This window comes from Somniosus microcephalus, chromosome 14, assembly GCF_052327205.1.
Source record: "Somniosus microcephalus isolate GS21.2 chromosome 14, FLI_Smic_1.0, whole genome shotgun sequence".
In the NCBI taxonomy this organism is placed as follows: domain Eukaryota; kingdom Metazoa; phylum Chordata; class Chondrichthyes; order Squaliformes; family Somniosidae; genus Somniosus; species Somniosus microcephalus.
In genome coordinates, this window is record NC_141000.1 from 419,255 (window position 1) to 443,001 (window position 23,747).

At 45.6% G+C, this 23,747-nt stretch overlaps 1 protein-coding gene across 1 annotated transcript in view; it reads right to left on the bottom strand.

Annotated features, from left to right (window-relative positions):
* Positions 1–23,747, bottom strand: part of vwa8 (von Willebrand factor A domain containing 8) — a 458,807-nt gene that overhangs the window by 322,072 nt on the left and 112,988 nt on the right. Inside the window, exons 5-7 of the mRNA XM_086006090.1 lie at positions 14,487–14,654; positions 10,898–11,062; positions 9,677–9,726 (exon numbers count right to left, since the gene is read on the bottom strand). Of these exons, the coding sequence (XP_085862216.1) occupies positions 9,677–9,726; positions 10,898–11,062; positions 14,487–14,654 (383 nt within the window). The remainder of the gene's footprint in view (positions 1–9,676; positions 9,727–10,897; positions 11,063–14,486; positions 14,655–23,747) is intronic.

Below are 23,747 nucleotides of genomic sequence, written 5' to 3' on the forward strand. Positions count from 1 at the left end.
GCTTTAACCTAGAAAAACATGCCAAGAAGCTCTACAGAGAGCAAAATGAAAAAGAACGGATGCAGAACCAAGGTGGCAGAGTGAGGACAAGTGACTGGAAGCTTGGTAATAAGAGCTGGATTGTTTTTTTAATTTCAAGTTGGAGAGGGGCGCATGCGCGGTTTTTGCCTTGAAAACCCGGCAAACTGGCTGCGCGGGATCCTTGGAACGATGAAGATGGCTGCCGTCCTTGCGGGCTCCGTGCGTACCGGGCAGCTAAGTGTCCTTTGCTGCTTGGTGCACTCGGCTCGTTAAGAAAAAAGCATTTCACTGACTGGATTTCGCTTGTTGTATTTGGTTATGTGACAAATAAAATTGAAATTGAATTGAATGCCGTGCAGCTTAAAGGGAACATTGATGAAGAGTCTGTTCGCTTCCCGACTGGTGTGGGAGGGTGGTGCACCGTGAGGATGGACATGTTGGGCGACCAATGGCAGGTGTGTGGGCGCGGGGCGGGTGGAGGCGGGAGGTCATATGATGGCACAACCAGGAATATGTCCAATCAGAGTTGGCAAGCCTAGTAGCATGAAGTTGCAGACAGGTGGCGTCGCACTCAGTCCACTACTTCGCCATATAAAGTCCCAGGATCTGCAGCACTCCATCACTTCATTTTGACTGAAGGAATACTGAAACTAACTGACCCCGTAATACTAATCACCAGATTCAGGGCCTGCAGGCAAAGACCTGTGAGGATTGTGGTGTGCAGAGGTTGCACATCATTTGAAGAATTAAGAAGACCCTGCTGAGCAGGATTGCTGCCTCCCTCGTGCCAGGATGAAGAACATCATGCAGTGGCTGAACAAACTTCTAGTGCAAGAGGAGGAACAAGCAGTGGTCAAGGTTCATGATGTAGGAAGGGTGGAGATCCTGAAGTCAGGTTTTCAGCAGTTAGACACTAGATTAAAGAAAAGGACCTCTCGAGTCGCAATCGCTGGATTACTATCAGTGCCACGTGCTGGAGAGTACAGGCAGAAGAGGATTATATATGGTGCAGGAGGGAAGGGTTTTGATTTTTTGGGGCTTTGGCATGAGGTAAGAGACAGAGGGAGGCTGTACAAATGGCACAGTCCCTCACCTGAACCTTAATGGTATCAGTATACTGGCAGAGAGGGTAAACAGAACAGTGGGGGTCGATTTAAAGTAGAACAGCAGAGGCAAGGATAGTCGAAGACCAGGAAACAGCATTGAATTAAATCAACAGCGAGCATGTTGAAAGTAAGGAATTTAAATGAGTAGAGGGGAGAGATCAGGAATGTGAATGCATCAAGGGGTGGACGCAAATGTTTCAAAATAATGTAGACAGATGTATGGAGCATTAAGATTAATTCGATGATCGGTTGCTCTGTGCCGGTGAGAAGCATTATGATATTACAATATTACAGTGTTGTAGCTAAAAAGAAAATAATGAAACCTGGGCTCAATACGGACAAGGAAGGGTCATGATGGTTCAAGATAAGGGATAATAACAGGAAGAAACTGGGATCTGTTGCAGGTCATTGAGTCAGAGTGAGGTGTCGGAAGCTGAATTAGCCGACAGATTAGGGAAAGACATTTGAGTGTGGTTATGATTGTCAAGGAGGATTTGAATCCACTGCGAATTAACTGAGGTGACTAAAGTGGGAGCAGAGCAGAGGAATTCACTTCCTCAATGAGGTGCTCTTCGATCTAAACAGTTAAGGAGTGCATGAGGAAGCAGGCAACTTGTGCAAGAAACCAGATATGATTGAACAGATTAAGGTGAGGAAACATCTTGGAATTAGTGACCATAACACAACTGGATCTGGTGTCAGATTCATCACAGGTCAGGAGAGTAAAAAGACTCACTTTTAATGAGGTGGATTTGGGGGAACAGGAGTGGGCCATTCAGCCCCTCAAGCCTCTTCCACCATTCAATTCGATCATGGCCGATCTGTAATTCACCTTTGATCGCTATCCCTTGATATCCTTACCTAACAAAAATCTATCTCACTCTTGAAAGCTCCAATTTCCCAAGCATCTACAGCTTTTTGGGGGAGAGAGTTCCAATACTCTTTATGTGGAAAAAGTGCTTCTTGATTTCACTCCGGAACGGCCTCGCTCTAATTTTAAGATTCTGCCCCCTTGTTCTGGACTCTCCCACCAGAGAAAATAGTTTCTCTGTATCTACCCTTTCAAATCCATTTTAAACACTTCAATTAGATCAACCCTCAAGCTTCTATACTCAAGGGAATACAACCCAAGTTTATGTAACCTGTTCTCATAATTTAATCCTTTTAGCCCTGGTATCATTCTGGTAAATCTGCACTGCACCCCCTCCAAGCCTAATATATCCTTCCTGAGGTTCGGTGCCCAAAACTGAAGGCAGTGCTCCAGATGGGATCTGACCCAGGCTCCGTACAACTGAAGGCAGTGCTCCAGATGGGATCTGACCCAGGCTCTGCACAACTGAAGGCAGTGCTCCAGATGGGATCTGACCCAGGCTCTGCACAACTGAAGGCAGTGCTCCAGATGGGATCTGACCCAGGCTCCGTACAACTGAAGGCAGTGCTCCAGATGGGATCTGACCCAGGCTCTGCACAACTGAAGGCAGTGCTCCAGATGGGATCTGAGCAAGGCTCTGCACAACTGAAGGCAGTGCTCCAGATGGGATCTGACCCAGGCTCTGCACAACTGAAGGCAGTGCTCCAGATGGGATCTGACCCAGGCTCTGCACAACTGAAGGCAGTGCTCCAGATGGGATCTGAGCAAGGCTCTGTACAACTCAAGTATAACTTCCTCACTTTTCTATTCCAGTCCTCTTGAGATAAAGGCCAACATTCCATTAGACTTTTTGATTTTTTCTTGTACCTGTGCACTAACTTTTGGTGATATGTGTACATGAACACCAAAATCCCTTTGCTCCTCCAGAGCTACTAGCCTCGCACTATTCAGAAGATATTCTGATTTGTCATTCTTGGATGAAAGTAGATGAGGTCACGCTTCTCCACATTAAATGCCAGGAAATGTGGGACTGAAGAAGCAGTTAATGGAGCTGGACTGGAATAGATTGTTTGAGGAACAAAGCTTGGAGCAGTGGCCTTCTTTTAAATGCACAATACTAAGTCAATTTCTAGCACTGAACATAAGAACATAAGAAACAGGAGCAGGGGTGGGCCATTTGGCCCTTCGAGCCTGCTCCGCCATTCAATAAGGTCATGGCTGATCTTCTACCTCATCTCCACTTTCCTGCACTATCCCCATATCCCTTCATTCCCTTAATATTCAAAAATTTATCGATCTCTGTCTAGAATATACTCAACGACTGAGCCTCCACAGCCCTCTGGGGTAGAGAATTCCAAAGCTTCACCACCCTCTGAGTGAAGAAATTTCTCCTCATCTCAGTTCTAATGGCTGACCCCTTATTCTGAGACTGTGACCCCTGGTTCTAGACTTCCCAGCCAGGGGAAACATCTTCCCTGCATCTACCCTGTCAAGCACTGGGTAAGAGACACAAAGGAAATAGGAGGAACCTACATGGACAACAAGGAGGCAATGTAAGTAATAACGCTGACCAACACTGGCTCCGGGTTAAGCAACACCTCGATTTTAAAATTCGCATCCTTGTTTTCAAATCCCTCCACCGCCTTGCTGCTCCCATCTCTGTAATCTCCTCCAGCCCCACAACCCTCCGAGATCTCTGCACTCCTCCAATTCTGGCCTCTTGTGCATCCCCGATTTTAATCACTCCACCATTGGTGGCCGTGTCTTCAGCTGCCTGGGTCCTAAGCTCTGGAATTCCCTCCCTAAGCCTCTCCGCCTCTCTACCTCTCCTTTCTTTAAGATGCTCCTTAAAACCTCCCTCTTTGATCAAACCTTTGGTTATCTCTGGATTACTACCTGAGCCACGTGCAAATTGGCATAGGGTAAATAAGATCAGAGAGATGAACGAGTGGCTCAAAGATTGGTGTGGGAGAAATGGGTTTCGATTCCTGGAGCACTGGCACCAGTACTGGGGTAAGAGGGAGCTGTTCCGTCGGGACGGGCTTCATTTGAACCAGGCTGCGACCAGTGTCCTGGCGAATCGATTAATTAGGGCTGTAGATAGGGCTTTAAACTAAATAATGGAGGGGGGGAGGGATACGCTGAGCAGAAATTTAAAAAGTCAAAGAAAAATGAGAAGGCAAAAGTGCAGGGTAGCGATAGGGGTAATGATAACCAGAGTGTGACAGGAAGGGTCAGAGCGTATACACATAAGAGTGCATCAGAAAGAGGGGTCAGAGTAGGGAAAAATGGTAAAAAGACAACGCTAAAAGCTCTATATCTGAATGCACACAGCATTCATAACAAGATAGGTGAGTTGACAGCACAAATAGAAATAAATGGGTATGATCTAATAGCCATTACAGAGACGTGGTTGCAAGGTGACCAAGGCTGGGAACTGAATATTCAGGGGTATTTGCCATTTCGTAAGGATAGGCAGAAAGGAAAAGGAGGTGGTGTAGCTCTGCTAAATGGGATGAGATCAGTGCAGTAATGAGAAATGATATTGGCCGAGAAGATCAAGACGTGGAATCAGTTTGGGTGAAGATAAGAAATAATAAAGGTAAGAAGTCACTGGTGGGAGTGGTCTACAGGCCCCCAAACAGTAGCCACACTGTAGGACAGAGTATAAATCAAGAAATAATACAGGTTTGTAAAAAAGGTACAACTATAATCACGGGAGATTTTAATCTTCATATTGATTGGACAAAGCAAATGTTTTTTTTATTTGTTTATGGGATCAGGACATCACTGGCAAGGCCAGCATTTATTGCCCATCCCTAGTTGCCCTTGAGAAGGTGGTGGTGAGCTGCCTTCTTGAGCCGCTGCAGTCCGTGTGGTGATGGTACTCCCACAGTGCTGTTAGGTAGGAAGTTCCAGGATTTTGATCCAGCGACGATGAAGGATCGGCGATATGCTTCTAAGTCAGGATGGTGTGTCACCTGGAAGGGAACTTGGAGGTGGTGGTGTTCCCATGCTCCTGCTGCCCTTGTCCTTCTAGGTGGAATAGGTTGCAAGTTTGGGAGTTGCTGCCGAAGAAGCCTTGGCGAGTTGCTGCAGTGCATCTTGTCGATGGTACACACTGCAGCCACGGTGCGCCGGTGGTGGAGGAAGTGAATGTTTAAGGTGGTGGATAGGGTGCCAATCAAGTGGGCTGCTTTGTCCTGGATGGTGTCGAGCTTCTTGAATGTTGTTGGAGCTGCACTCATCCAGGCAAGTGGAGAGTATTCCATCACACTCCTTACTTGTGCCTTGTAGATGGTGGAGCGGTTTTGGGGAGTCAGGAGGTGAGAAACTTGCTGCAGAATACCTAGCCTCTGACCTACCTAGCCTCTGACCTGCTCTTGTTGCCACAGTATTTATGTGGCTGCTCCAATTAAGTTTCTGGTTAATGGTGACCACCAGGATGTTGATGGTGGGGGATTCGGCGATGGTAATGCCGTTGAATGTCATGGGGAGGTGGTTAGACTCTTGCTTGTTGGAGATAGTCATTGCCTGGCACTTCTGTGGCGCGAATGTTACCTGCCACTTATCAGCCCAAGCCTGAACGTTGTCCAGGTCTTGTTGCATGCAGGCATGGACTGCTTCATTATCTGAGGAGTTGTGAATGGCACTGAACACTGTGCAGTCATCAGCGAACATCCCCATTTCTGACCTTATGTTGGAGGGAAGGTCATTGATGAAGCAGCTGAAGATGGTTGGGCCTAGGACAGTGCTCTGAGGAACTCCTGCAGCGATGTCCTGGGGCTGTGATGATTGACCTTCAACCACCATAACCATCTTCCTTTGTGCTAGGTATAATGTTACCCCACTATTCAAAAAAGGTGGTAGAGAAAAAGCGGGGAATTATAGACCGGTAAGCCTGACATCGATAGTGGGGGAAAATGCTAGAGTCTATTATAAAAGATGTAATAGCAGAGCACTTGGAAAGCAGTGACAGGATCGGACAAAGTCAACATGGATTTACAAAAGGTAAATCATGCTTGACTAATCTACTGGAACTTTTTGAGGGTGTAACTGGTAAAATAGATAAGGGAGAACCAGTGAATGTGGTGTATTTGGACTTTCAGAAGGCTTTCGATAAGGTCCCACATAAGAGATTAGCGTGCAAAATTAAGGCACATGGGATTGGGGGCAAGGTATTGACTTGGATAGAGAACTGGTTGGCGGACAGAAAGCAAAGAGTTGGAATAAACGGGTCGTTTTCTGAGTGGCAGGCAGTGACTAGTGGGGTACCGCAAGGATCGGTCCTAGGACCCCAGCTGTTCACAATATATATTAATGATCTGGACGAGGGAATTGGATGTAATATCTCCAAATTTGCAGACGACACAAAGCTGGGTGGGAGGGTAAGCTGTGAGGAGGATGTCGTGAAACTCCAGTATGATTTGGACAGGTTGGGTGATTGGGCAGAAACATGGCAAATGCACTATAATGTGGATAAATGTGAGGTTATCCACTTTGGTGGCAAAAACAGGAAGGCAGATTATTATTTGAATGGCAATAGATTGGGAGAAGGGGAAGTGCAAAGAGACCTGGGTGTTCTTGTGCACCAGTCGCTGAAGGTAAGCATGCAGGTGCAGCAGGCGGTTAAGGCAGCAAATGGTATGTTGGCCTTCGTAGCAAGAGGGTTCGAGTACAGGAACAAGGATGTCTTGCTACAGTTGTACAGGGCCTTGGCGAGACCGCACCTTGAGTATTGTGTGCAGTTTTGGTCGCCTTACCTGAGGAAGGACGTTCTTGCCATGGAAGGAGTGCAGCGAAGATTCACCAGGCTGATACCTGGGATGGCAGGAATGACATATGAGGAGAGATTGTGTCGATTGGGCTTATACTCACTGGAGTTTAGAAGATTGAGAGGGGATCTCATCGAAACCTATAAAATTCTGGCAGGCCTGGACAGACTAGATGCAGGAAGGATGTTTCTGATGGCCGGGGAGTCCAGAACCAGGGGTCACAGTCTAAGGATAAGGGGTAAGCCATTTAGGACTGAAATGAGGAGGAATTTCTTCACCCAGAGAGTGGTGAACCTGTGGAATTCTCTGCCACAGAGGGCGGTGGAGGCCAGTTCATTAAATATATTCAGGAAAGAGTTGGATATATTTCTTAAGGCTAAAGGGATCAAAGGATATGGGGAGAAGGCAGGGACCGGGTACTGAGTTTGGATGATCAGCCATGATCTCATTGAATGGCGGAGCAGGCTCGAAGGGCCGAATGGCCTACTCCTGCTCCTATCTTCTATGTTTCTATGTTTCTATGACTCCAGCCAGTGGACAGCTTTCCCCCTGATTCCCACTGACTTCAATTTTACTCAGGCTCCTTGATGTCACACCTGATAAAATGTTGCTAATGTGGCTAACAGAGAGTCGGGATAAATGGATCATTTTCAGGTTGGCAAACTGTAACTAGCTGGTGCCTCAACTATTTACAATCTATATTAATGACTTGGATGAAGGGACCGAGTGTACTGTAGCCAAATTTGCTGATGATACAAAGATAGGTGGGAAAGCAAATTGTGTGGAGGACACAAAGAATCTCCAAAGGGATAGAGACAGGCTAAGTGAGTGGGCAAAAATCTGGCAGATGGAGTTTAATGTGGTAAAATGAGAGGTTATCCACTTTGGTAGGAAAAATAAAAAAGCAAATTATTATTTAAATGAGAGATTACAAAATGCTGAGCTACAGAGGGATCCAGGGGTCCTTGTACATGAATCACAAAAAGTTAGCATGCAGGTACAGCAAGTAATTAGGAAGGCAAATGGAATGTTGGCCTTTATTGCAAAGGGAATGGAGTATAAAAGTAGGGAAGTCTTGTTACAACTGTACAGGGTGTTGGTGAGACCACACCTGGAGTACTGCGTACAGTTTTGGTCTCCTTACTTAAGGAGGGATATACTCGCATGGGAGGCAGTTCAGAGAAGGTTCACGAGGTTGATTCCGGCGATGAAGGGGTTGTCTTATGAAGAAAGGTTGAGCAGGTTGGGCCTATACTCACTGGAGTTTAGAAGAATGAGAGGGGATCTTATTGAAACATATAAGATTCTGAAGGGGCTTGACAGGGTAGATGCAGAGAGGATGTTTCCCCTCGTGGGGGAATCTAGAACTAGGGGGCATAATTTCAGAATAAGGGGGCACCCTTTTAAATCGGAAATGAGGAGGAATTTCTTCTCTCAGAGAGTCATGAATCTTTGGAATTCTCTTCCCCAGAGAGCTGTGGAGGCTGGGTCACTGAATATATTTAATGGTGTGGAGATGCCAGTGTTGGACTGGGGTGGACAAATGTAAGAAGTCAAACACCAGGTTATAGTCCAACAGTTTTATTTGAAATCACAAGCTTTCGGAGCGCCGAAAGCTTGTGATTTCAAATAAAGCTGTTGGACTATAACCTGGTGTTGTGTGACTTCTTATATTTGAATATATTTAAGGTGGAGATAGACAGATTTTTGAAAGGTAAGGGACTGAAGGGTTATGAGGAGCTGGCAGGGAAGTGGAGTTGAGGCCAAGATCAGATCAGCCATGATCTTATTGAATGGCGGACCTACTCCTGCTCCTACATCTTATGTTCTTATATTCTAATAATCTCTTAATCTGGCTCGGTGTAAATTTTGTTTGATAATACTCCTGTGAAGCGCCTTGGGACGTTTTACTAGGTTAAAGGTGCTATATAAACACAAGTTTTTGTTGCTGTTGTAAAAGAGGCTGCAGATCTTCAGGGTCAGTGATAGAAGAGTACCAGGATAGGGTGAAGACTGTTACAAAAAACTAATTAGAAAGAAAATATAGAAAATAAGATTGGGATTGTAGGAATAAAACGCAATATAACAGGTTTCCATAAGCACACCTGGAGTAAACAGAGAATAAATAAAAGTAACAGGGCCTAAGAAGGACATCAATGGGAGGTGGCATTGAGTAGTTAGGAAATGGTGAATTAGGGTTATATGAAGTAGGGTGGGAGGAGGTTTGTGTGAAGTACAAACGCTGGCATAGACCAGTTGGACCGAATGGCCTGTTTGTGTGCTGTAACTTCTATGTAACTCTATGTAATTCTGAGGACTTTCCATGTTAGAGGCCTATTATCAAAAGAGGTATTATGAAACACCTGAAGTGTCAAGTCATCAGAGCAATAGCTTTACTGGGGGGCGGGGGGCGGGGCAGGTGATGAAACCGGATAAACCTGCTAGAATGCTTCGAGGAGATGTTAAAGCTGGTTGATAAAGGCAACTCCATGCACTCTGTATATCTAAACTTCAGCAGTGCCACATAAGAGGCTTGTCCATTAGGTAGAAAAGCATGGAATAGTTGGGTAGTTAATGAAGGGGATTGGCAACTAGCTGCACCAAGAGAGACCAGGTGGTTGTGCATAGATTTGTGCTGGGAGTGGCAGGAAGTGACTATTTGGGTGCCGCTGGGACCTTTGCTAACTCCTATCTATATCAGTGTTTCGAAAGTGGGGATCGATCTATCAAAATTTAACAAGCGCTCTGTCTAGGAAGGTTGAAGAGTAAACAGGCAGGCAGCTAAACATTTGGGCAATAAAATCGGGGAGAAAGAAACAGTAGCAGACACACAAATAGGGAGAAAGACAGTTGAGAGGGGAAATAGATAGCTTAATAGCTAAGATATCATTAAACACCCATACCTTTCAGAGGATACATTTGGTCCAGCAGCATACAAGATTGTCAACTGGTCCTGGCAAAGTAATAAAAATTAACCTTGTCAATAAAGCAAAAAAGGAGTGAAAAATAGAACAGCAATCTACTAGCTGACTCAGGATTCCTTCAAACTGCAAGTTCCACCTCGCCAACCTCCGCCCAGCCCTGGACATATTTTTCTCCTCCACCTCCCTCTACACCTTCCTAAAGCCAGTGACTCACATTGTGACATTGTCTATAGCAGGGGTGTCCAAATTCTTGGAGCTGGGAGCTGCATGTACATGTCAAAAGTGAACCTCACACGGTTGTGTAGAAATTTGAGCCCCAATACACTGAAAATTCAAACAACCCCAAAAACACAACCCCCGATACAAACATCTTCTACCCCTCCCCCACACGCTAAATTAGAGGGCCCAGAAACATAAATTGAGATTGCCCCCTTCCAAGCTCGTCCTCACCCCAGTACACAAAATGCCAGACACCCTCATACATCAAACGGTGCTAGACCCCCATACACAATGCATCAACACCAGGCACAGGTGCCTAATCCTAACAAAAAACAGGACCTCTCAACACAAAAACTCTCCTCTCTTCCCATCAACTAAACTCCCATCCTGCTCTGCCCCATCCTCACTTCCCTATCTCGCTTTCTCCCATCCTCATTCCCATCCTTCTCTCACCCTCTATCCTCACTTCTCTTCTCCGCACACTTCTCCATCCTCACTCTCACCCTTCTCCCCTCCCACCCTCACCCCCATCCTAGCCCTGCCCTGCAACTTGAAAACTGGTAAGGGTTTCGCCTCAGAGCTTTCCCAGGCCGGAGGACTGATGGGTGCAAAAAGGCTGCTCCCGAACAGATCTAAATCCATCAAGCAAGGAGCAGTGTTTCCTAGTCCTCCAAACCCAGCAAGTTTAAAGAGCTGCAGCTGAACCATTCAATGCTTCTTCACATACAAAGTGTACAAAGCCACTTTCAACTAGTTATCAAGATTATTTCAGATTGCCAGCATCCGCAGTATTTTGCTTTTGTATCAAGATTATGAATCGCTTATTGCATTAAAAGAATCCATTCCACCACTAAAGGATTACATTTAAAAAAAGATAAATCACAGTGGCATCATTCCTAACTGTGCCTAAAACAGAAACCAGAGTAAGTTTACATTGAGATAGCCACTGAATCCACTATCATATGGGTAGGTTAAGGTTACCTTAAAAGGCAGGCAATAAATGTCTCTGGCCTGAAATCTTGAACGAAGTGGAGGGTCCAGGGGGTTTCCAGGATACCTTGGGACTGGTAGACCCAGGGCTATAACCCTAAAGTCCTCACTAACTCGCACAATCTTCCACGCATCCAGCTCCTCCCTCGTATGTTCCTGTAGAAATGAAATGCAGCACTTTAACTACAGGTCAAGGTAGCACCACACAATAAACCTTGAAATATGAACAAGATTGCTGGAGATTCACAGCAAGCCAGTCAGCACTTAAATAAAAGGCAGGTTCCTGCAGCTTGGCTTGGTGGTAGCATTTGGTCTCTGAGCCAGAAAGTTGTAGGATCATGGCCCATTCTAGCACTTAAGCATATAATCTGCACCAGTACTTCAGTGCAGTACTGAGGGAGTGCTGCATTGTCAGAGGGGCCATCCTTTGAATAATACGTTAAACTGAGGCCCCATTTGCCTGTTCAACAGCTTAGGTAGACACTAAAGATCCCATGGCACGGTTAAAAGAGCAGGGAGCTCCCCGGTGTCCTGGCCAACATTCCTCCCTCAACCAACACCTCCAAAAACAAATTAGTTGGTCGTTCACCTCATTGATTGTGATGCGCACAAAATGGTTGACACATTTTCCTGCAGTGACTGCACTTCAAAGTGATTCATTCTATGTGAAGTGCTTGGAGACATTTCTGACAGACATGATGAGGCATCACACAACACCAATCTTAACCCTCTGCCTCACCACCTCCCTCTCCTCCCTGAAACCCACTTTTTTGGCCAAGCTTTTGGTCATCCCTTCTAATCCCTCCCTCTTTGGCTCAGTGGCCTTTTACTCCTCACACCACTGTGGGATATTATTCAACATTAAAGGTGCTATTTAAATGGAAGGTGCTGTGTTGGACCTTTCATCAGAACTGGCATAGTGAGGTTGACTGCTCACCTTATAGGATTGATGAAAAAAAAGAAAGGAGGGAAAGGTCAAGAGTACAGATATGTTGCGTACTTGAACAAAAAGGCAGCCAAAGTATTAAATAGACGTTAAAATGCTGGAATGGGGCACAAAGGCTGTATGTCATGCATAAGTCATTTCAGCCAGGAACGTAAAAAGATATTGAAAAGAAAAAAGGCAAGTGCTACAAAATGGAATGGGAACCAGTGGGATATGACTGTGAAAATTGTCTCCCCTGGTGTTCCTGTTGGACTCTCCCACTCACATTGCACTGACAGCCATCAAGTGTCCAAGGTTTGGTATGAAGGATGGGAGGTAGCGCTGTGGAATAAACTCCCAACCGAGCAATTACAGTGTAATTCAGGCTGCGATGACTTAGTTGAGTGACAGAAGCAAAGAGGGTGCGACAGAAGTAAGAAAGATGAGCCAGAGAAACAGCAGAAGAGCGAGGAAATAAACATGTACGGTGAAGAAAAGGCCTGGGGAGATAGAAGTAAGGAGCAGAAATGGTCAAGCTCTGCTTGTGGAGCCTTGCCAGATACTAATGTGGGTCAGAAAGAGCACTGGAAAATTGCAGCCCCAATTCTGTGCTCCAGAAAGGTTCAGCGGAGCCTCACAATTCTACCCGAGTAAACATTGAAATCAAAAATATAATGTCGATTGAAGGAGGTTCCAATTCTTGTTCTCAGTAAATTACACACGTAAGGCTGATGCAGGTCAGTAAATTACGTGCATGAGCCTGATGCAGTTCATTAGTCAGTGTTTGCAATAGCCCATCACATTCTTAAAGCAAATAATTATCAGAAAATAACGTGCAGAACAGAGGTTCCGTTTTGTACTGAGAGCATCCAAATCAATGTGATGAACACGTGACTGGGCAAAGGATGATCAGCCCTGATCTGACACTGGACATGTAAACCTGCCAGTTAAAAATTTAACTGAAGAGTTACACATGTGAAAGAAACACTAATTTCAGATGAACAGGGACATGATTTAAGGAACAGAATCCAAATGACCAAACCACTTCCCATGGTACAGAGTTTCTGGTTCAAGCATGAATAGCCCTCCAAATATCATTTTATTTTCAATTCCACACTGCACAGAATATTCTCAATCCATCGCCCAACCTCAGTTGAGGTACAGTCGCACAGTATAGAAGTTAAATCCCCTTTCCATATAACATTGCTGACTAAATGGCCGATTTCCAAATCGGAAGCCTGGGTCCAAATGCAGCATTTCTCACTGCACATCAGGGCACCCTGAGCACGAAATGAGGCAGCTGCGTCTTGTGGCGACACCCGCATCTGGCCAGCCAGCCGTTCCCTCAAAAAAAAGGACTGTACTGCCGTATAGCAGTCTGGACCAAGCAGCCCGCTTGTAGGATGAGGTGCGGTGTGAGTGGAGACAGACCCTGCCCAAACAGGTAGACTGAAGGCCACTGCAAAAGATCAGTCAACTTTTAAGAAAAATAGATCAGAGTATTTCTAAATGGCAAAAAGCTAGGAACAGTGGAGGAGCAGAGAGATTGAGGGCCCGTGTACAGAAATCACTAAACACTGGTGGACAGGTACAAAAAGTATTTCAAAAGGCTAATGGAATGTTGGTCTTTATCTCGAGGGGGCTGGAATACAAAGGGGTGGAATTGATGCTACAGTTGTATAAAGCTCTGGTCAGATCCCATCTGGACACTGCATTCAGTCCTGGGCCCCGCACCTCAGGAAGGATATACTGGCCTCGGAGGGGGGGCAGCGCAGATTCACCAGAATTACACCGGGGCTACAAGGGTTAAATTATGAGGACAGGTTGCATAGACTAGGCTTGTATTCCCTTGAGTATAGAAGATTAAGCGATGATCTAATTGAGGTGTTGAAGATGATTAAAGGATTTGACAGGATAGATAAAGAGGAACTATTTCCTCTGGCGGGGGAGTCCAGAACAAGGGGACATCGGCTTAAAATTAGAGCCAGGCCGTTCGGGGGAAGCTCCTCTTTACACAAAGGGTAGCGGAAATCTGGAACTCTCTTCCCCAAAAAACTGTTGAGGGGGGGGGGGTCCATGGAAAATTTCTAAATTGAGACTGACAGGTTTTGTTAGGTAAGGGTATTAAGGGTTATGGAACCAAAGTGGGTAGATGGAGTTAAGATACAGATTAGCCATGATCTAACTGAATGGCGGAACAAACTTGAGGGGCTGAATGGCCTCCTCCTGTCCCTATGTTCCTAACTGCCAATACATCTTAATCCCAATGGGGTAGCCCTGAGAAGGAGCAAGGTAGATGGTAATTACCATGCAGGCTCACCAAGGGAAAGGACTGGGGCAAGGTACATAAGTTGCACATATGTATCACATTTTAAGTTAAAAAAAGAGTTGCAATTTAGTCCAGAGCGCTTCTTTGAGAAACACCATATTGAAGTAGCAGATGAAGGATGCAAAGCATGGTGCTTCAGGCAAAGTAGATTAGAATGGATGGCATGGTGTGTATTGGGTCATTGTACAGCCTAATAATTCTTGACTAAGTTTCACTTTGGGGCCGGCAGCTTTTTGGTCACTGGAGAGCCTAATAGGTTTACTTTGGGGGTGGGGGCAAACGAAGGACACGATATTTCCACACTCTATAAAATAAATCTCATTTACCTTCAGTAGTTTGTCATAGCGTTCTGCAGACATAAGGAACCGCCCGTCTTCCAGCTGCATCTCTCGGTTTTCGAGCAGATTGTTTAATACAGGTAGAACGTTGCGCTCGGCTTTCTCCAGTCCTTCCAGCACTAATATCCTGCCTTCAGTCGCAGCTCGAACCGCACACTTTCCAGAGGAATAGAAATGAAACTCTTTAACACAGGGACCAGGTAGCAGAAAGTGACCAACAATCCTAATACAGCACAATCAGTTGGAAATAAAACAGAGCCCTTATACCCAAAACATGCACCACACAAGAGTATCACAACCTGGCAGGAAGAACTATATACCCGTGCTTTCTGGTGACGCTGTCTGTACGAATATTGATTAGCCACCCTTCAACTTCAGCATCATTTAGAGGATTATGAATTAGGATATTATGTTCTTAAAATGTTTTACGTTAGAGTGGTGAGAATGTGGAACTTGCTACCACATGGAGTAGTTGAGGGAAATAGCATAGATGCATTTAAGTACATGAGGGAGAAAGGAACAGGAGAATATGCTGATAGGGTGAGATGAAGTAGGGTGACAGGAGGCTCGTGTGGAGCATAGACACCAGCACGGGCCAGTTGGGCAGAATGGCCTGTTTCTGTGCTGTACATTATGTATGATGTTTGTCCACTGAAAAATATAACACAACTCTTCTCTGAATATCTTTTTTATGAACACACTATGATGTCCTGTTATGGATTTTTCTAGTCTGTGTGCAACATATTTGATTCCTCTTCCAATCTTCTCCCTTTACCCCTCCTTGTGATAGGGTCCAGACAGAACCTGTCCAATAAGTTGTCCAAGTGGCCAATCTTTGTGAGTGGCCACAAAGAGTAAATGCGTCAGGAGGCTTGTCCACAATGGAGGAGAGCAGCCATGGCTAACCCTATCCTTACCCAATGAATCGCAACACAAGTCGAAGTATAGCGATCAAGAGCGAGAAGACCGGTTGATTTTGTTTTTTAGCCCAGGACATTAAAGCTAACTGTATCACCCAAAAGTTACTCCAACAACCGAACAGTACAGCAGAACTGGGTTTGGTTGTGATGCTCTCAGGGTAAAACAGCTTACTAACTATCAGTGTCACAGTTGATACGTGAATAATGGCCACTTGGACAAGGTACTGGAGCATGACTGGTACCTGTGGAACTAGGCATTGAGTCAATACTTTCAGAAGAGAAACATTAGTGAGAAAGAGGGGAAAAAAGTAACTGACATTGGTGCATAAGTGCCAATCCCACCTCCAGTTCACAGGTTACACAGAATTACATAGACATTACAGCACAGAAACAGGCCATTTTGCCCAACTGGTCTATGGCGGTGTTTATGCTCCACACGCGCCTCCTCCCACCCATCTTCATCTCACCCTATCAGCATATCCTTCTATTCCTTTCACCCTCATGTACTTATCTAGCTTCCCCTTAAATGCATCTATACTTTGCCTCAACTACTTCCTGTGGTAGCGAGTTCCACATTCCAACCACTCTCTGGGTAAAGAAGTTTCTTCTGAATTCTCTATTGGATTTATTATCTTATATTTATGACCCCTAGTTTTTGACTCCCCCACAAGTGGAAACATCCTCTCTATGACGACCCTATCGAACGCCTTCATAATTTTAAAGACCTCTAAAGATCCCCAGGTGTTCAGATTGTGATACAAACGTGCCAAGATGTGAACAGCGCAGTGGATGCTACAGCATTTCATCAAACAGACACATCCAAAATGACCTAAAACTTAATTCCCAAAAGAGATGGGCCACCACTACACTAGAATGTGCCAAGAGAGAGTTCAATAAACCAACAGGCACCAACTTCAGTAATATACTCAAGGTCATGTTCGGACCAAAACTGCTGAAAATGGCCAGTGTGCCACGTGCTAATCCATGTCCAATTTAGTGTAACCAAAACTTTTACTGGATCATCTTAATACATCAAGTGTGGCCACTGAAAGCACAGAATAAGCTTGTGTTAGTCAGTGACGTGCAGATCATTTGTGCACAAATGCTGATCGCAACAACTGTACCAGAAATTGAAGCCACCAACTCAAATGCCCACAAATAGAAGGGTGTTTTTTTTTGTGAATTTTGGGTCTGGGCCACAGATTAATATAATGATGAAAACATGTACATGACATAATAAAACTCACTACGCATTTGGTTTGAGTATAAAGCAAGGCTTTAATCAACTTGTTTCAGAACATGGAGGTCTAGTTGTACTTCACTAGTTCCTGTCTTACACAATGTCCCTGGGCAAGCTGGGCCCACGCCCGAGTATTTATACTCCTTGGACGGCGCCACCAGCTGGCCGTCCAGCATTATTTCATGAGTAGTTCTTTATGATGAGATTTATAACATTCTTCCTGCCTAAAAGATTTGGAAGTCCGACGACTTCCTCTTAACGGATTAGGCGGACCACGAATAGCCGCAGTCTTTTAGATCTTTGTTTATGGCTGGAAGGCACGTCTCCCCGGACCGTGTCTTGGTCCCTGGGCCGCTTGATCCGTACAGGGGGATCGACAGGGCCCGTGTTACCCTGATCGACCAGAGGGAAGCTTGGGAAATCGTGACTCCGGGTGCAGGTCCTCACAGGCGCAGAGCTGGCTTCGTCCTGTGTGATAGCCGGGGATTGACCGGCGTCCTGGCCTCGGGTGGCCATCCCATGGGGAGCGCTCGGCTCCGAGTGGATCCGGTGGGGCAGCCGGCAGATCTCTCAATGTCCCAGGTAGGGCGTCATCTTTGAGGGAGTGCAGAGTGTCGGCATCATCACCGTGGGTCCCTCTATCAGTTGGGTCCGTGGAACCGGCTGGACAGGGAGCCAGGTCCCGGAGCGAAACGGTGGACTCCCGGCCATCAAGGTACCGCACGTGCGCGTACGTGGGATTGACGTCCGTAAGTTCTACCTCGTCGATGAGGGGATCGTTTTTAGAAGATCGGACGAATCTTCGGAGCAGCACGGGGCCGGGAGCTGCCAACCATGACGATAGGGACGTCCCATGAGTGGAGCGACGCTGGAGGCTGAAGAATCGCTCGTGAGGTGTGACATTGGTGGACGTAGAAAGAAGAGACCTGATGGAATGCAACACGTCAGGGAGCATAGTTTCCCACTGCTGGTCTGGTAGGTTGCGTGGCCTCAGTGCAAGACAAACAGCATTCCAAATTATAGCGTTGTATCTCTCAACCTGTCCGTTACCGATGGGATGGTACAGGTGTCGTTTTACTTGTGGCGATTCCCCCTTGGGAAAGATAACTTTCGAGTTCACTTGACATGAAGGAGGGACCCCGATCAGAGTGGATGAAATTGGCTGTACCGCAAAGGGAAAAGACTTGATCAAGGCATTTGATCACTGTGGAAGTAAGCATATTGGGACAGGGGAAAGCAAAGGGAAAGCGTGAATATTCGTCCACCATAATAAGTATGTGTTTCGCGTTGAGGAAGGCAATGGCCCTTTAAAGTCAATGCTGAGTCGCTGCATAGCGTGTATGAGTGAGCCATCCGATGGACGGAAGAATTGCAGTTTTAATTCCGCACAAATTCTACAGGAGGAGCATGTTCTTTTCACATCTTCTGTAGAAAATGGGAGATTTTTAGATAGCACAAAGTGCAACATACGGGTAACGCCAGGATGGCATAAGTCAGTATGAAGATCCGCAAGAGTCGAAGTTGACATAGAAGGGCAGAATGCCCGCGTGAGGGTATCCGGGGCCTCATTCTCTTTGCCGGGTCGATAATGTATGGTGTATCCAAAGGCGGCCAATTCCATCCTCCAGAGTTGTATTTTGTTATTCTTGATCTTAGTGCGTTTCCGGTTATCCAGCATAAAGGCCACAGAGCACTGATCGGTTATAAGTGTGAAATGGCGACGAGCGAGAAAATGACTCCATTTACGTACAGCTTCGATGATGGCCGTAGCCTCCTTCTCGACAGGAGAATAATGGAGCTTGCTACCCTGCAAAGTTCTGCACAGAAATGCAACGGGTCGACCACCTTGATTCAAGGTAGCAGAGATCGCCACATCCGATGCATCGCACTCGACCACGAAAGGAAGATTTTCATCGATGGAACGAAGCGTGGCTTTTTTGTCGCTTGAGGAGGTTGAAAGCTGAAATAGCCGTTGCCTCCAATGGAAATGACTTTGCGTGAAGCAGGGGCTGGATCTTGTCGGAGAAGTGGGGTATCCATTTCGCATAATAGGCGAACATGCCGAGTGCCCGACGAAGAGAGCCGAGATTCGTAGGGGGAGGGAGCTCCTGAAGCGGATGAAGTCGCTCCGGATCCGGTTTGATGACACCGTTGCCCACCCAGTAGCCAAGGATGTTGACTGATGGTACTGATTTCACAGATTTGGACTCATTTAAGGTTAAGTTGCGACGACGGAGAGCATCAAAAAATTTCTGGAGATTGGCATCATGCTCCTTCTGGTCATGACCAACAATGGTGATATTATCCAGATATGGAAAAGTGTCCGTTAAGTTCTCCTGTTTGACTAGGCTATCCATTGCCCGTTGAAAGACAGCCACTCCATTGGTGACCCCAAATGGAAGGCGACAAAACTGGTGAAGCCGACCTTTGGCCTCAAAGGCCGTATACTTTTTGTCAGAGTCCTTTAACGGTACTTGATGATATGCACTCTTTAAATCAAAAGTTGAAAGTACCTTGTAGTTGGCAAGGTTATTGACCATGTCATCGATGCGTGGTAGTGGGTAGGCATCCAGGTCCATATACTGGTTAATAGTTTGCGAGTAATTGATGCAAAGACGTTTCTTGTGTTACTTCAGAGGAATTTTAACAACGACGAATTGAGCCCGCCAGGAAGATGAACATGGCTCAATGATACCATCAGCTAGAAGGCGAGAGATTTCTGCCTCGATAAAGGATCGATCATCTTGGCTGAAACGTCGTGATTTAGTGACTATGGGCTTACATCGGGGGGAAAGATTGGCAAACAAGGAGGGCTCGTCGAGCGAAGCCGCCGAAAGCGCACAAAACGGTACTTTGAAAATAGTAAGCTCCGGCTTTGACCCTCCAAACTCGAAAGTGAGTCTTTTGTGTTGTTTCTGGAAATCCTGTCCCAGGAGCACATCACTGCATAGGTTTTTGAGCACCCTGAGCCGGGTGGAGAAATAAGTGCGGCCATTGAGAATAAGGTCGACAAGACAAAAGCCGGAAGAATTGGTGGTCAGTGTCGTCAGAGCCATTGCAATTTCCCTGTCCGAGGGGTAAATACGCAGTTTTAACTTACTGACAGCCCGCTCACTAATGAAGCTGTCAGAGCTGCATGAGTCGATTAGTGTGCTCAAAATGTGTCCATTTGCCGAAACCTTCATGGCTGCATGGGACAGACTTTGGGGAAAAACAGCTGTGATGGGCGGAGGGGCAGTTTTACCCTTGACAGCTGTAACCTTAGTAGTGGTTCTTGGGGGAGGAGCAGTTTCATAGATAGTAGCTGCAAAACTAACAGGAGCTCTCGACCGGTATACCTTAGAAAAGGGGCCTTTCTTACTAACAGAGGCTCTTGACTGGCATACCTTAGAAAAGTGACCTTTCTTGCTGCAATGATTGCAGGCTGCGTTACGAGCCGGACAAAATTTTCCATAATGGAACGCACCTCCACAGAAGGAACACTTCCTTCCAGATTGCCAAGATGCCGCTAGGGCAGGGTCGTCATCAGTGAAGGCTTCTAGGGTAGGGTTGTCATCCGCTAGGTTAGAGTCATCATCAGTGAGGGCTTCCGCCCGAGACCTATCGAAGGAGTCATTCAAAGTGATAGCAGCAGCCCGTGCACGAGGTAAAATATAGGTATCTGCATTCCTCTTTGCTAAGTCCAGGGAACACGCCTGGTCATAGGCAGCCTGTAACTCGAGGGTTTTATTCTCTAACAGACGCTGGTGTATGAAGGGAGACGTAATTCCATTAATAAAGGAATCGCGAATTAGCTCCTTCTGATACTGCTCAGCTGTGACAGCTTTAAGGTTACAATCCTTGCTGAGCATGCGAAGCTTTTGAAGGAATTCGTCAAGTGATTCCCCGGGTTGTTGTCGAGTTGTGGCCAATAGATGCCGAGCAAAAATTTTGTTTGGGGCCTTAACATATAGTCGCTGTAATATTAGAATAGCGGAGTCATAGTCTACACAGTCTTCGATATAGTCAAACATGAGGAGATACATAATTGGCAAGTATCTCTAATTTATCAGGAACATTCTCACCACACACCCTGAGGAAGTTGCTGAAGGTACGATACCAGTGTTTCCATACCTTAGCAGTTGTAGGTGAATTTGGGTCCAGGTCAAGACGGGCAGGTCTGAGTAGTTTGTCCATGATGGATTGATTACTACGCCGGAGTTCCCTTCTGCAGTTGAAGTCGTAGCTGGCTGTTCCCAAAATCACTCAGAGCGTGGAGCCGATACACAGTTGATTAAATTGATGTAATAAAACTCACTACGCACTTGGTTTGAGCATAAAGCAAGGCTTTAATCAACTTGTTTCAGAACATGGAGGTCTAGTTGTACTTCACTAGTTCCTGTCTTACACAATGTCCCTGGGCAAGCTGGGCCCACGCCCGAGTATTTATACTCCTTGGACGGCGCCACCAGCTGGCCGTCCAGCATTATTTCATGAGTAGTTCTTTGTGATGATGAGATTTATAACAGTACACACTTCTTTTTTTAAAGGGAGCCACTGCTGCCAACAAGGTTGAAGTAGCTGCACATGCACAGTCTGTGTTTTTTTGGTTGTTCGCGTTTGATTACAATAAAAACAATTCTGGGGAAGGGCAGCACCGAAGGGGTTCACTTTTTTTTTGACATTTGGTTAAAAAAGTGGTTTGTGTTTCACTCCGTAAACATCTTTCACCTCTTGCTAGAGATTTAGTACCTCGGAAACAGTGAAAGATTACATTAGAATTTATGGGGGGGTGGGGGGGGAACTGTTTTCTGGCCATATATATAAAAAAAATGTTTGCCATGACAACATGCGAGACCGGGCAAGTCAACATAACCTAGTGGTGTGGCGAAGTCAGGCCTCCGATGTTCTGATTAGCTAGCAGCCTCCAGAACCGACCGTCTTGGAGCCGCTATAGATTGTTTCCGATGCCAATCATTGGACCTTGACAGCTGATTAAGTCGTTTCTGCGCAGCTTCCAGTCGTTGGCAGCAGTCACTCTGTTTTTAAAAAGTTGGAGTCTGCCATTGTAGTGCCATATTTTACTATTGTGCAATAGATGAACTCCAAGTTTTATTGAAAATACTCCACTGACCTTTGTCAATAACAGATCAGCAACCTCCTCCTTGCTGAGTCACTTGTTCAACATGTTGTTTTGGGTATATATGCAGTCAGCCTTGGCTCAGTTGGTAGCCCCCGAGTCAGAAGGTCATGATTTCAAGTCCCACTCCAGAGACTTGAGCACAATATCTAGGCTGACACTCCAGTGCAGTGCTGAGGGAGTGCTGCACTGTCAGAGGTGCAGTCTTTCGGATGAGACGTTAAACCGAGGCCCCGTATGCCCTCTCAGGTAGACGTAAAAGATCCCATGGCACTATTTCAAAGATCTGGGGAGTTCTCAATGGTGTCCTGACTGATATCTATCTCTCAACCAACAAAATATTATCTGGTCATTGTCACATTACTGTTTGTGGGAGCTTGCTGTGTGCAAATTGGTTGTCATGTTTCCTACATTACAAGTGGCTACATTTCAATAATGCTTCACTGGCTGTAAAGCACTTTGGGACATCGTGTTAAAGGCGCTATATAAATGCAAGTTCTTGAGCATCCCTGATTATAATCACTCAACCATTGCCAGCCGTGCCTTCAGTTGCCAAGGCCCTAAGCTCTGGAATTCCCTTCCTAAACCTCTCTGCCTCTCTTTCCTCCTTTAAGACACTCCTTAAAACCTACCTCTTTGACCAAGCTTTTGGTCACCTGCCCTAATTTCTCCTTATGTGGCTTGGTGTCAAAGTTTATGTCTTATAATACTCCTGTGAAGCACCGTGGGACGTTTTACTACATTAAAGGCACTATATAAATACAAACTGTTGTTGTTGTGAATTAGAAGATTGGTCACACTCTGGGATGTACTGTCTACACAAACTTTCAGCTTGTGCTGACAAGCATATTTTAAACTTAGTTGGCTGCTTTCAGCTCCTGGATCAGAGTAACCAACAGGTCATGGTAGCATAATTTGTTGGTCATCTATTGACCTTTATTTATTGCAAAAAGTGCATTCTCACTGTATTAGTTCTATATTAATCTACAAGTACATCCAAGTCTGCAACGCTTCTAGTGTCATGTTTTGTTGACTAGTTCGAAGTAAGACAGTAACTCGGAAGTGAGGAGGTGGGGACCCATACAAATCAAGAGTGAGGAAAGTGGCTATAAACGAGAAACTATTTGGACTTCTGGAAATGACCAAACCTGAATGACCAGTCAGGAGAAGCTGCCAATAAAGAAAAGATAAACTAATCAAAATCGCTCAAAATACTTTGACAATTTTCTGCTTCAAAATAAAAACAGAAAATGTTGGAAATACTCAGCAGGTCAGGCAGCATCTGCGGAGAGAGAAACAGAGTTAACGTTTCAGGTCAATGACCAATTCTTCTTCGAAATAGTGCCATGGGATCTTTTACATCCACCTGAGGGGGCAGACGGGGCCTCGGTTTATCGTCTCATCTGACAGTGCGGCACTCCCAAAACCTGGAGCTCATCCATTGCACAATATTAGGATGGAGCATTACAGTGACAGAATCCAGCTTTTCAGAAAACTGTGTACATGTTTATATCATTATACATTAATCTGCGCCAGAATTTTCTGCTTCTTTTCTCCCCCGCCCCCTTAGCCCATAGGCTACAACTCAAAAAATACATATTTCACAATATCATGATGTTTTACATGGAGGACTGGTCTCTCTCAAGAGCCATGAGTTGGAGTTCTTTCCAAAGCTATCGTTCTGTTAGCTGAAGGTAATTACCAATTACACCACTGTCTGAATTCCCAGCTGCCATAATCTAAGCATGTCCAGTGTGTCAAATCTGAGCATAAATCAATATGATTTTCTCATGCAAATGTGCCGTTCCTCAGCTACATTTCAATTTCATACCAAGTAGCAGGAAGAATTTTAAAACCTTTTTCTGAGGTAAAATTTTACAGGAAAACTGTTTTCAAGGCTGTATACCCTACTTGACAGAGAACAGAGATAGAGGCAGAAGGGAATGAAGAGAGCACCTCCGCTTTGTTTA